This window comes from Eutrigla gurnardus (assembly GCF_963514095.1).
Source record: "Eutrigla gurnardus genome assembly, chromosome: 20".
In the NCBI taxonomy this organism is placed as follows: Eukaryota; Metazoa; Chordata; class Actinopteri; order Perciformes; family Triglidae; genus Eutrigla; species Eutrigla gurnardus.
In genome coordinates this window covers 10,583,427-10,596,536 of record NC_139931.1, presented here as the reverse complement: position 1 = coordinate 10,596,536, position 13,110 = coordinate 10,583,427, and the positions used below count along the sequence as shown (strand labels likewise).

Genomic DNA, 13,110 nt, shown 5'->3' with positions numbered 1-13,110 from the left:
CTGGATGCTTTGCAGCACAGCGGTCAGCCCGTATTCACTGATAGAGTGCCTGATAAAGAGGAAATTACAATCATGTGGGTCTGTGACTTTGCTACAAAGTAAGGCAGGACATTTGCTGAAAAAGAAGGAGGCATACGGTGCGTTATGTGTGATTACTCTCCTGTGTCTCCATGACAACCAGCGATGATAAGCGTCTCGACTAAAGACGGCTTTTTGCACAGGTTTAACAGGATGTAACCTGTCCATGAACTATGAGCAACAAAAGAGCTGATTTGGATATATTCACCCACATTAATCTCTTTCTTCATCTTATCATTCAACAGGCTACGAAAGAAGATAGCGTTTCTTTACTTTTTACCTGACAGAGACACAAAAGTTGCGGCGTCATGAGTTGAAGACAACTATCATCGCTCAAACACTGACTTGAAGGAGACGCGTAAACTGTGGGGCACGGAAAAATATCAGATGTCTTCTAAAGCTGAACATGATGGATTGTTGCTTCACCTTAAAAAAAAAAAAAAGTAATACGTGGAAAATAAAACCTGGAACAATGTGAAAGAAGCCACCAACCCACATCCTGCTACTGAACCAAGACTCACAGCTCCTTTCTCAGGATTTAAATGTCAAAAACGTGTAAAAAGCTGCTGATTGAGCCTCATGAGAGCAAAGTTATATTGTATTAAAGTGTTCCTAATTGGTAGCCTTTGTTCAGTCTGGTACATGCTGAACCAGTCAGTTTAAGTAGAATTTCTGTCTAAGAGAGAGGAGACTTGACAGGCAGCGTAACAGGGTTCCCACTGACAGAAGTTCAGTAAAGAAACAAATAATCCAATAGATAGTTGCCTAGAAGCAGATAGTTTTATTGATTGTTTTCACTCTGAACTACAGCATTTTTTCCAAAGTTCACTGTAAGGAAACCTCCTCTCCGAGATACACAAACTTATCTTGATTCTTCTTTTGGCAAAGGTCACCAAAAGTTCTACAAATATGGTCTAATTCTGCATCGTTACAAACAAATAAACTGTACAGAGGCTATATTTCAGTGTAACACTGTCCCCCAGAGGGCAAAGAAGGCCTAGTAATAAAAAGTGTAATTGCCCGGTGCACGTCTCAATACGACTCAGATGATATAAACCTTCCTTTCACAGTGTGTCAGGTTTGGAGCCGTATGTTCCATTGCAGGCATTTCTGTGTCCTGCGGTGCCTTGAGACCGTGCACTATGATGCGTGACTTCCGTTTGGCTCTCATTGTTAGTGCTATCTAGTGGACTCCCGCCGCACTGGCATCGTAAGAACATTGCGACAACTTCCTCACAACGCTCTCAGGTGGCCACCACGGTGCCGAAACGCTGCCTCAGTTGTTCCAGGAATATGAAGGTGAAGACCGTGTGAGGGACGAGGCGGATGGCTGCGGGAACGAGACCCTGGAAGCAAAATCATTAATTCAGCAAAGTGAAAAGGTGTTTTAACTTCCGCACATCAACATACGAGACGTCGGGTCTTTGTGTGATTAGTCGTGAAGGTGGATTAGTCGTGAAGGTGAAATCCACCTTGTAAAACGCCTTCGGGCCCAGTCTCGCCGTTTCTGTGAGACAGTGAATCACGCCCTGCAACGAGGAGACACAAAAACCAAAACATGACAAGCTTGTGTAGCTATTCCTCCCCAGAGTCTATGAATAAAACATACGCGTCAGAGTGATGAGAGGGCGACCAGAAGCGATTCCTCAAGCACAATGTAAACCCAGAGGGTGTGTAGGCTAAAGAGGAGCATGCATTGTACACGAACGCACCCGATATTCCAGGTTTGAGTTCATTAATCTGGTTTTAACGACATCGAGGGGTTGGCAGAGGATGGTGGCGCAGCCCCCCTGTGCAGAAAAGAAGAAACAAATGGGATGATATTACATGACCAGGCGTGCACGGTGACAGGACGGGTCGCTTACTGCAAACACGCTGGCCAGGAAGTGAGTGAGGACGTTGTCAGTCAGGTAACCAGCAGCCAGGACCAACTGCTTGGATTGGTCGTAACAGGACAGCTGTGTGGACAAAACACACACACACACACACACACACACACACACACACACACACACACACACACACACACACACACTGCAAGATCGTACAGGAGCATTTTGGGGATTCAACAGACGCAAGGGGCGGGGCTTCACCTGTCCAACAGAGACCAGTGCACCTCTAGTGGAAGCCATTGAAGCACCAGAGAACAGTTTCCTCAGCCCCTCTGCAAATCAAACAGCAGATTGGAGACAATATAAAAGGAAGCAGGCGATGTTAAAAGGGTTGCTTTGAATTCAGAGGTCTCAAGGAGGTGATATCAATCATGTGATGTAAAAAATAATCATTTGTAATGCTCACTTTTCTTTCACATTTTTTCACACTGCCTCAAAACGTTCAGACTCTATAAAAGTCAATAGTATTTCCCAAAAGTACATTGCCTAGGAATTGTGATTTTTGCATATTGGCATCACAGAAACAGAAAAAAAAAAAAAGCCATTTGAACCCAGGTATAAAACATTCAGTAGGCCTTATAGTTAAACTGCAGCATGTGTTCACTGTTTGGATGTGAAATAAATGTTAAATCAAGACAGAGTTTCTGAATCTCACCCTCCTTCCAAACGCGTAACAGTCCATCTACTGCATGAGCATAACTGGTTGGAGAAATAAAGAAATATCACAATACTTTGATACGTTTCCACTAAATGAAGAAAAAAAAGCCCGTTCCCATTTCCAATTATCACTTACTTTCTCCTGAGCTCGACCGGAAACTTGACATCATTCTGCATCCTGCACGGATAGATTGAACTATTTCAAAGCCAATTCATCGTGAGGATGACTAACCGTGATTAACTCTCTATTGAATACAGTGAAAATTGGGCTATTAGACTTGAATGGTGAGCAGAAAAGGTTACATCTTCTTCTGTTGGTGACATCCAATCTAAATCTAACACCGACACGATCCTGAATTTCACATCGCATAATTACTTGGTATTTGCTTTGCATAAAGAAAGGGGGAATATTTTTTTATAAGATTACATCATTCTTGTTGATTTATTCTTGGTGTCACTGCTGAAAAAATTAATATATACTTTGGATTTGAGCTATTGAACACTGGCAGCAGTACAGTAAAGGTGAGAGTGCAGATTGTGACTATAATAATAATAATAATAATAATAATAATAATAATAATAATAATAATAATAATAATAATAATAATAATAATAATAAAGATAAATGTATCCTCTAAACTCACCGGACATTCACCAGATCAGCTGGGGTCCCGATGAAACCGCCTACAAACCCTGTTGGAGAAAAAAACATTAAACAATAAAATATACACCAACCACGGCTAAATTATGTAAAGATGAGCAGCCACACATTGATTTACCTCCAATGGCACCCAGCAAGACTTTGTGGGAGAAAGGCACGACGCCTTTGTTCTTCCTGTTCATCTCGTCTCTGACAGTTTCATAAATGGCAAATCGCGACAGAGAATATGTCATCTGGGAGAAAAGAAAAGAAATCCAGGATTTTGCAGGATGGATGGATGTAGAGTCAGTGTGTGTGTGTGTGTGTAGTTTCCCACCTGTCGGCAGAGGGACGCACTGAGGCCGCTGTAGAGGCCCAGATAACCTTCCCTCCTCACCACGATAGCAGCCATCCCCATCATCCTCACCCTCGCCTCCTGCTGCGTCTGTAAGTGCACCTGGAAATAACAGATTTCTTATTTGAAACAAATTGGTTCAAATAAGAGTCTTAAAGTATACGCTAACTATAAATTATTAGGGTGATATTCAGATGGAAAAGTAATGTCCAAGCATCACCAGAAGCACTCAGTCAGAGTGCTGCTCGGTAGCTGGCTAATAAGCTGCCTGTGTGTCTCCAAAGCATCCAAACAAGCCTGTTGATTGTTATAATCAAGTTATTTCATCAGCACATCATGGCCATCATGGCAACCTACTCTGAAAGGCAGTGTCAACCGGATAATAAAAAAACGTTATTCATATTTTTATTTTCACAATGCAATCCAGTGGTAATTACATTTAAATCAATTAATTTAAAAAAGGACTTTACCTTAATTAAATCCAGCGGGTGTGTTAAACAGGCAGCCACGCTGGAGGAGACGCCACCAAAATACCAGCGCGAAGTGCGTTTCTCCTGCATGTCGTCGGTGAAACAAAGTCCAGAGCGCTGAAGGCAAAGTGTGGCTCCTCAAAGGTTGCTGGGACAACTTCGCCAAAGGCTGCCCTCTTCATGGTTTCCCCCTCAACGCTGCTGCCGACGGTTGGACGCTGCTCATGTTAAACGCGGTGCCGGACATCCTTTGTGGAAACCTCTATGTTTTTGCTTCTCAGAAGGAGCTGGTGGACATGGTGCATTGACATATGGCTGAACTTGTCCGGTGGAGTAAGTGCAGAGCCTCCTTACTTTCTGTGCCAAGAAAAGGGGTGCAGCTGGTTCATGAGAGGAAGCGTACGTGACTAATATAAAAATAGTAAGTCAGCTCAACTGCTGCAGTAGTTTTGTGAAAGTGGTATGACAGATATCCCGGGATAAGACTAACACGGATCAAAAGGTCATTAATTTCAAACATTTGTCAAGATTATTCCCATCCCATTATACACTGCAGGGTCATGAGGTCACTGAACATTTAGCAACAGTTTGTACGACGGTTTTCTGGACGTTTCCAAGGTGTGTGTTTTGGTTCTTTAGCATGACATGACTTTAAATGAGAGGTGCAGCAGCGGTATGAATGGGCAGCCTGGCACTGACTGTGTGTGCCGACTCGGAGGGGAACAGAGAGGGAGGGGGCTCATGACAGATGAGGAACAAGTAACTGGATACCCGCCCCAAGTCGGAGCAGAGGAGAGACACTCGCAGACACACAGACACGTGTGACGAAGACAGACAGCGATATTTAGCATTCTGCCTCAGGTTTCTGTGCTGTGCTTGGCTGCCGTTGGTCCAGACAATGACTGCACTCCACTGCACTCAGCACTATGTTCCCCCAACCCTATGTTCCCTCAGCACTATGTTCCCTCAGCACTATGTTCCCTCAGCACTATGTTCCCCCAACCCTATGTTCCCTCAACCCTATGTTCCCTCAATCCTATGTTCCCCCAACCCTATGTTCTCTCAGCACTATGTTCCCTCAGCACTATGTTCCCCCAACCCTATGTTCCCTCAGCACTATGTTCCCCCAACCCTATGTTCCCTCAGCACTATGTTCCCTCAACCCTATGTTCCCTCAACCCTATATTCCCTCAGCACTATGTTCCCTCAACCCTATATTCCCTGAGCACTATGTTTCCTCAGCACTATGTTCCCTCAGCACTATGTTCCCTCAACCCATATGTTCCCTCAGCACTATGTTCCCTCAGCACTATGTTCCCCCAACCCTATGTTCCCTCAACCCTATGTTCCCTCAATCCTATGTTCCCCCAACCCTATGTTCTCTCAGCACTATGTTCCCTCAGCACTATGTTCCCTCAGCACTATGTTCCCCCAACCCTATGTTCCCTCAACCCTATGTTCCCTCAATCCTATGTTCCCCCAACCCTATGTTCTCTCAGCACTATGTTCCCTCAGCACTATGTTCCCTCAGCACTATGTTCCCCCAACCCTATGTTCCCTAAGCACTATGTTCCCTCAGCACTATGTTCCCCCAACCCTATGTTCCCTCAGCACTATGTTCCCTCAACCCTATGTTCCCTCAACCCTATATTCCCTCAGCACTATGTTCCCTCAACCCTATATTCCCTGAGCACTATGTTTCCTCAGCACTATGTTCCCTCAACCCTATGTTCCCTCAACCCTATGTTCCCTCAGCACTATGTTCCCTCAGCACTATGTTCCCTCAGCACTTCAGTCAGGTGTCTTGCTTCCTCTTTACGTTACAAAACTACACAGTCTTCACCGGTCTCCGTTCATTATGTAATAATGGGCCTTGTTCTCATTTTGAAATGTCACAGTCGGAAAAAGCCCAGGTGTAAATAATGACGCTTTAGCGTGAGCGTGTCCTGGACTCTGTCATGGCTGACTAGGACTTACATAGAAGAGGCATAATTTCCCCCCACACTTACATTTGTATTTTTTGTGCCATTTTACCATTTTTGGTGGTTCTAGATTTTGCATTTAACCTTTTAATTTGAGCACTTCTGTTTGTGTTAACTTTCTATTTTTAAGTTGCCAGTTCATGCCTAGTGTTATTTCAATATCAAAATGTATTTTACTATTCCTCTTCTATATAATATTCATGGTGATCATTGTCCCTGAGGGTAGAGTATGAATGTCTGATCTCATTTTTCTCTGTTAATGCTTCTTTTCTGGGCGAATCGTCCTCCTCGTGTCCTTGTAGGAAAAGCTTTTTGAAAATGCACTTCAACAGGCTCTTCAGTGTGTTTTCCAGTACAGCTGAAAAAAAATGTAAAAGAAAAGTAATTCAGCATCAGTCTGATATATATGGTTCCAGCTGTCACTTGAAAGAGTCAACTGATAGGTATCACATCTTGGATTCAATTCAACCTGAGAGCGTTTCATCCTCCTTCTCACTCTTATCTATCATCCTCTTTGTCAGCTGCCTTGCAATTTGGGTAAAACTGGCAATGAAGCCTCAAAAAGAGATCAACTTTAGTAAATGCAGTAAATGTCTGATGCTGCTTTCTGGAAAAGAAAAAAGAAACATTTTTACAGGTGCCAAACAAAACAAATACATTTTGTGGCTGTGATCAAATCCTCAAGAACCCATCCATCCATCCATCCATTGTCTACCGCTTATCCTGTATTCAGGGTCGCGGGGGGCTGGAGTCGATCCCAGCTGTCATTGGGCGAAGGCAGGGTACACCTGGACAGGTTGCCAGTCCATCGCAGGGCCATCCTCAAGAAACAATTAATCAACAAATACAGTGGTTAATAAGAACCTAGGACTCTGTTTCCAACCAGCCTCCTGAATGATTGAATTGATTGTTGCCTTGCACCAAATATGAGCCGACTACACCACCGATCATGAATGCAGGTGTAATCTACGTGAGTGGGAGAATAAACCCATGTATCTTGAGTCATGTGGGCTACTGATAAAACAAAATGGAACCTACATGTGTACCAGATACATATTTAATCTATAAACCTATATAAACAATAGGAAATACAACACTAATGGCAACCAAAAGCAAATACTGAAACCAAGCAGGGCTCAATACATGTGACATATTGTGAAGACAGGATTTTTTTTTCAAAATTTTGACCATGCTTTTGTCTTAATCAAGGCAAATGTAAACCAAGTATCAAACACAGCCTTAAATACGGACTACATGCACCACCTGGTGGCAATCTGCACTCAGTGACATAATCAAATAGTCAAATGTATCCACCATGAAGTCTGAGTTAAGGGTGCACAAGGCCTTTAGATTTTGTGTTTCTTTCAACTTTTGACTACTAGGACCTTCTTCCACAGAGGACATCTTTACTTTCAGGGTGTGTAGTGAGATCAAGTCCGCTGTGAAAAGGGTGCTGTTGGTGTCGTCTCAACCTGTTGATGTGACTAATTTCCACCAGGGGGTGTATTTACTGTACAGACTATAAAAAGTACCAAACCAGTATAGGTCCATGACGTATTCAAATTACAGATGGTATGCTGCTACCATCGGCTTCCCTGGTGGTCTAGTGGTTAGGATTCGGCGCTCTCACCGCCGCGGCCCGGGTTCGATTCCCGGTCAGGGAACTCGTCTTTTAAGACCGTATTATCATTCCACGCACAGCGTTAACTTTAAAGTTCACCTCCTTGGTATTACCGAAGTGCCCTTGAGAAAGGCACCACACCCCCCTGACAGAGCACCACATGTGCTTGTGTAAAATGACGTGCAGTAATATAAATGGTGACCAAGCCGCCCCACTGGCTAAATCAAGGCTGCTCTGCTCTCATATGGTGGCAACAGCTGCAAACACCCACCTGGCCAACAGCATTGTTGCAGAAACTAGCTATGTTGTGTTAGCGCCATTGTCTGAGAGCCGCCACCCCAGGCATCACCATGTTGAGGGCGGCTGAGGCAAATAAACTGCTTCCAATTTTGCATTATGTACCTTTAACAGGTCGAACAAGTTTCATCCTGACTGCAGTCAAGAGAAATCAGATGACCTCTAGTGGTAAGAAAGTTTAACATCTACTGTAGGTTAAAATAGATATTTCTACTCTTTACAGTTACAATATATTGTCAGTGTACTGCATGTTTACAGCAACACAACACATTGAATTGATCTTTGTTTCATTCAAGTTTTCATAACCAACATTTGGCATAAAACCACCCACAAGAACACAAAACAATTGACAGATATGGGTATTTTCTTTTTAATCACATTATTAACAATTCTATAAGTAATAAGGACTCAGCCCTGTCATCCTCTGAACAACATACAGTATCTGGTGTTCAACATGGTAAACATGTCCCTACAGTATCATCGTTCCTTCTGTGAAAAGTCAAACACACGCACACAGACTGACCAACTGACTTTCTTGACCCTCAGGCAGCTTGTTTGCTACACAAGTATCGGACAGACACATGAGCAGACAAAGGGACAAGCAAACAGCCGGGTGGCCATTTGTGCAGGCGGTGTGCCTAGAAAGTTCAGTCCGAGTTGTTCTGCCCCCCTTGACGCTGTTAAGAGACAGTATTAATGTCAGAAGGCATTTCTTTGTTTCTCAGGATCCTCCTTCTTGTCAGGTAAAAAAAGAAAAAGAAATGAGAGAATGAAGGATGAAGTGCGTGAGCAGCAAAAATGGTGGCGAACAGATGGGGACGAAGATCTACTCCAACACGACGGTGCCACCTGCTGCCTCCAGGGCTGCTTTCAGTTTCTCTGCCTCTTCTTTGGATACATTGGCTCGGATTTCCTGGGGAAGGGACTCCACTAGTTTCTTAGACTGGTTTAGGAAAAACAGACAAAAAGAAGATCTAGTGAGAGGATATCCAATCTGTGATACAATAATGTACATCATCACCACCCAAAGACTGGGTTGGGCAGAGTTTTTTCTGCAAGTTCTTTTTTTTTTATATTTATATCTGCAATACATCTGTGAGCCACATGAGGGAACCTGAATGCCCCCACTGTTCTGATAATAGTAGCTTACTTATTACATTGAATTGAATATGAAAGGCTGGCATACATTCTGTTTGTTTAAGTGATGAGAGGAAATTAAAAGAAAGGGATGGTTTGTCATCTGTATAAAAGGGGACTCATCATCAGCCATATCAACAATATCACAGCACCAATGGTGAGACGTACCTGCACCAGATTCAAGCCTTGGATGCAGTTCTTCACTTCCTTTATAAGTTTTACTTTTTCAGCTGCCTTTAACTCCGTCAACTTTACTGTGAAGTGAGTCTGCTCTTTCTTGACTGGTGCCTCCTCCTCGTCTGCGGCCTAGTTTCACACAGAAAAAAAGAAGAAAAAGCAAATTAATTAGTGCACCTGAATGATCAAACATCAGTTAAAATTTAAAGTGATAAAACAGGAAGATCCTGTTATAGAGAAGTGTCTATTCAAATTAATTTTTTTTAAGTTGTAGCAGGTCAAATTATATGCAAGGTGTTATATCATCTACTCTGCACTTACAGCCGCAGGTACAGCTGATGAAGCCATCGCCCCCATCGGCATCATTCCAACATCCTGAATGTTCAACGTTTTCTGCAACAAAAAACAACAGATCATCACTCAACATGACACCACAGATACATCAACATAAAAATGCATATTATAGTTAAGATTCAACGACTTTTCCCACAAACCTTGAGGAGCTCGTTTAGGTCCGACACCTCTAATAAAGTGAGGCTGGCTATGTCAGTGACAAGCTGTTGGATTTTGGGAGAATACATTTTGGGCGCTCCGTCTAGTGGAGGGGTGGCGATGGCGTCTGAGTGGGTGGCTGGACTGGTCTTCAAAGGTCTAAGAGCACATAAAGCTGGTGCTCGCCGCTGAAGCTGTTGCCTGGAAAATGAAGATGCATTAACATGCATATGTATCCATATGAACAAATCCAGGTGAAATAAGCTTTACTGATCATGTATAATCACACGTTCTCTCCTTTTTGACCCCATCTATGCGGAAACTGCAACTACCATTACAAAAAAAAAATGCCAAGAAGTTTACAGTTGTCATTTAATGCAGACTTACAATCCTTGTCTGGCATTAGCATACTGAATGTTTGGGTTAATCCCAAACTGGCTAAAGTTACTGCATCATGATGCATGTTGGGGATGCATTCACAACTGTCCAAGTGTGATCAGCTCACACATATGTATTTTGAGCACATAATGCACGTTTGTGACCCCTTAAAACAATTGTGTGTGTGTGTGTGTGTGTGTGTGTGTGTGTGTGTGTACACTACAGGGGTACTACACACAACAGGATAGAGACCAACACTACGTTGCCCTGACAGCAGCTACTACAGTCGGTTCTGGTGATTACAGCTGAAACCGGTCGTAACATATCGCCTGTAGTTCACGTTAACGCTACTGACCGGTGTGACGTCACACTTAGCATATCGAGAGATGCCGCCAACGGTTATTTTGACATTAAAAATATGGACATCCAGTCACGAGAGTGTGACCTTGGTGACGTTAGCTGCTTCATGGGGGGGACTTCTCAAACAGAGTTCACTGTGTAATATTTAACAGCCCAAACAACAAAATGGAAGACAGTGTTTCATACGACTAAACGTAGAATATTGAGTAATAATTAAACAGGTTTAAGTGTGTCCATGTAGGGCTAAAGTTAGCTAACGTTAGCTTAGATACTTCACACCATGACTGCGGACTACATACTGCTGTATTCATTCTGCAGAGGCAACGGGGTGTTTTACGACCAGAATAACCGGCAGCAGGCTGTGTGCCCTTGAAGATGCAGGCAGTCCAGACTCCGATGTGCGCCGCCGTCAAACCGTTGTCTCGGCGTACGTGACTGACGGTTGCCCGCCGGGCGGACGTTACGTACCCGTGTGTGGTTGCTGCAGCCCGCAGCGCGGTCCCGAGGCAGCGTCTGGCGCAGTACATGCTGATGTTCACTGGAGCCGTTCCTCCCGGTGTCTCTCAGAAATCAAACAAGCCAAGTCTGTCACCGCCGGGTCTCCGTCTACTCCCGCTGCATCAAAAGCACATGGCGTCCTCTCTCACTCTGCTCCTGACCTACCCGCAATGCATTGCGTGAACTGGTAGAAAACCTACGGCAGCCCATGAGGGACATTACAAAAATCAAAATAAATAATCAGAACTATGATTGACGTTGTATTATTATTTGTTAAATGTAACAATACGCATATTATAATAGTAATACTGCTTAATAATCTTAACAGTAACTCCATCTATACATACATACTAATGTAATATACAGTTCCGCAATAGACAATCATTTTATGTTGAAGTTTTTCCCATTCATTCTATACGGGTATGTAATAAGTGTATAAGTATGAGATTTAATAGAAACCATAAAAAAAACAAATGGTTGGTCAAATATCGCTGACCCTTTACCAACGTCGTGTTGCAGTTCCTCACTATGACCATAAGGTGGCAGTAAACGTCCATGATTCAAAACGCTCGGATACAATGATACACCACCATGCAATATGATACCACGTATTAAGATGAGGGTTATGCTGATTGGTATTGCCATCCAGGCTCAAACCTATTGTGTGAATTCCTCTCTTTCCCTGTTTTCCCTGCTTGTGTTTCATAACTGTACTGTAGCTCTGAACACTGGGGGTGGAGCACAGTGGGAATCCTCTTAACCAGGTAATCTCTGCACCCATCTGCTATTTGATATCCAGTCTCCACCAATATACCACATCTGATCTAGTACCTGTCAACCAGTACGTTAAGGTAAGTGGAAGAATCAATGCATAGACTGGCAATAAAAGATGGTAGGGTTACATGTCCTTCTGCTTCTCTCCTCCAGACCATGCTGTTGTCTCCTCAGGCAGAGAGGAACTGGGAGGATCTGAGTTTAATGCTTGAGGATGTGCTGGAGGACCAGTCCCACAGGCAGCTGTTCGCCTTAGAGCTGGGCTCTGGAACTGGGCAGCATGTCATACACTTTGCCCAGAAGATGCCCTTTGTTACCTGGCAGCCATCGGATATCAAGGAAGAGTATCAGGACAGGTTGGTGTTTTATAGCAAAAATAGTTGTCTTAATGTGACAGTAAGAATCTGATGAACTGCAATAAAGATGTGAGATTAAGTCTGCATACTCATTTACAGTATTAAGGCATACATTGCCGCAACCCAAGCAAAGAATGTGCTGCAGCCCGTCTACCTGGATGCCAGCGAACCATGGGAGAAATGGGCAGGCCTTTCTCGCAATTCCTGTGACGTTATCCTTGCCATTAATTTACTGCAATACAGCTCCTTCAAAACAGCACAGGTAGAACATCTGTATCGTGAGTAATTCATCGGCACAAAACACAAATCTAAATTTTAAAAAACTGTGCCAATACTTTTTCTTCCAAGAGTGTTTTCACTGGAGCCGGTCACATCCTCAGACCAAATGGCCTTTTGATAACATATGCAGTATGTACCAACAGACTATAAGTCTATATTCACTCAAAATAGCACAATGTCATCATGTGTGTGAAGTGCAAAAGCTGACACATTTCCAAATCTTACACGTTCCAGGTGTATGCAATTAATGGCACCATTACACCAAGCTGTAATGAACACCTGGACGCGAAGCTTCGACAAATGTGAGTGGCCGTTCAGTTCCTCTAAAACAACTTGCGACTAAATGTGTCCGGGCGTATATAGACCGACTTGTTTAATGCCGTCACACAGGAATCCAGAGTGGGGTCTTCCAGACATCGACGTGCTGAGACAGGTGGCCTATGGCAACGGGATGCGCATGGAGAGGATGGTGAGTCACATGTGTTACCATGGGGTAACTATACTTAGTAATAAATACAATATAGCTTTCACACCTGTATTGTTTTTCATTTCCAGATTGAGATGGAGGAATACTACAAAAGCCTCATCTTCAGAAAAATTTAGAGCAAACTGCAAACAAAAACACATTTTGTTTTGTACATTATGGACAATAAGTTAACTAATGCAC

The 13,110-nt window shown here is 43.3% G+C and overlaps 3 protein-coding genes across 4 annotated transcripts; 1 reads left to right on the top strand and 2 right to left on the bottom strand.

Annotated features, from left to right (window-relative positions):
* Nucleotides 1-851: 851 nt before the first annotated feature.
* slc25a10a (solute carrier family 25 member 10a) lies at nt 852-4,413 on the bottom strand. The gene is made up of 11 exons (XM_084037183.1): nt 4,093-4,413; nt 3,605-3,724; nt 3,407-3,521; nt 3,272-3,320; nt 2,764-2,805; nt 2,626-2,669; nt 2,172-2,242; nt 1,944-2,036; nt 1,791-1,868; nt 1,551-1,607; nt 852-1,424 (listed from the first exon to the last, which is right to left on the bottom strand). Exons 1-11 carry the CDS (start codon nt 4,180-4,182, stop codon nt 1,323-1,325), a joined length of 861 nt encoding a protein of 286 aa, XP_083893309.1. The 5' UTR covers nt 4,183-4,413; the 3' UTR covers nt 852-1,322.
* Nucleotides 4,414-8,346: 3,933 nt separating this feature from the next.
* Nucleotides 8,347-11,200, bottom strand: mrpl12 (mitochondrial ribosomal protein L12). 2 transcript variants are annotated; one of them, XM_084036919.1, is made up of 5 exons: nt 11,005-11,200; nt 9,801-9,999; nt 9,624-9,699; nt 9,298-9,428; nt 8,347-8,935 (listed from the first exon to the last, which is right to left on the bottom strand). In XM_084036919.1, exons 1-5 carry the CDS (start codon nt 11,061-11,063, stop codon nt 8,819-8,821), a joined length of 582 nt encoding a protein of 193 aa, XP_083893045.1. In that variant the 5' UTR covers nt 11,064-11,200; the 3' UTR covers nt 8,347-8,818. The 2 variants fall into 2 exon arrangements, with proteins under 2 accessions (XP_083893045.1, XP_083893044.1); XM_084036918.1 differs by having other exon boundaries at nt 9,298-9,435; nt 9,628-9,699; nt 11,005-11,197.
* Nucleotides 11,201-11,638: 438 nt separating this feature from the next.
* LOC311030736 (methyltransferase-like 26 B) lies at nt 11,639-13,065 on the top strand. Its single transcript, XM_084036699.1, has 7 exons — nt 11,639-11,885; nt 11,962-12,164; nt 12,264-12,426; nt 12,513-12,572; nt 12,678-12,745; nt 12,834-12,912; nt 12,999-13,065. Exons 2-7 carry the CDS (start codon nt 11,965-11,967, stop codon nt 13,044-13,046), a joined length of 618 nt encoding a protein of 205 aa, XP_083892825.1. The 5' UTR covers nt 11,639-11,885; nt 11,962-11,964; the 3' UTR covers nt 13,047-13,065.
* The last annotated feature ends 45 nt before the right edge of the window (nt 13,066-13,110 follow it).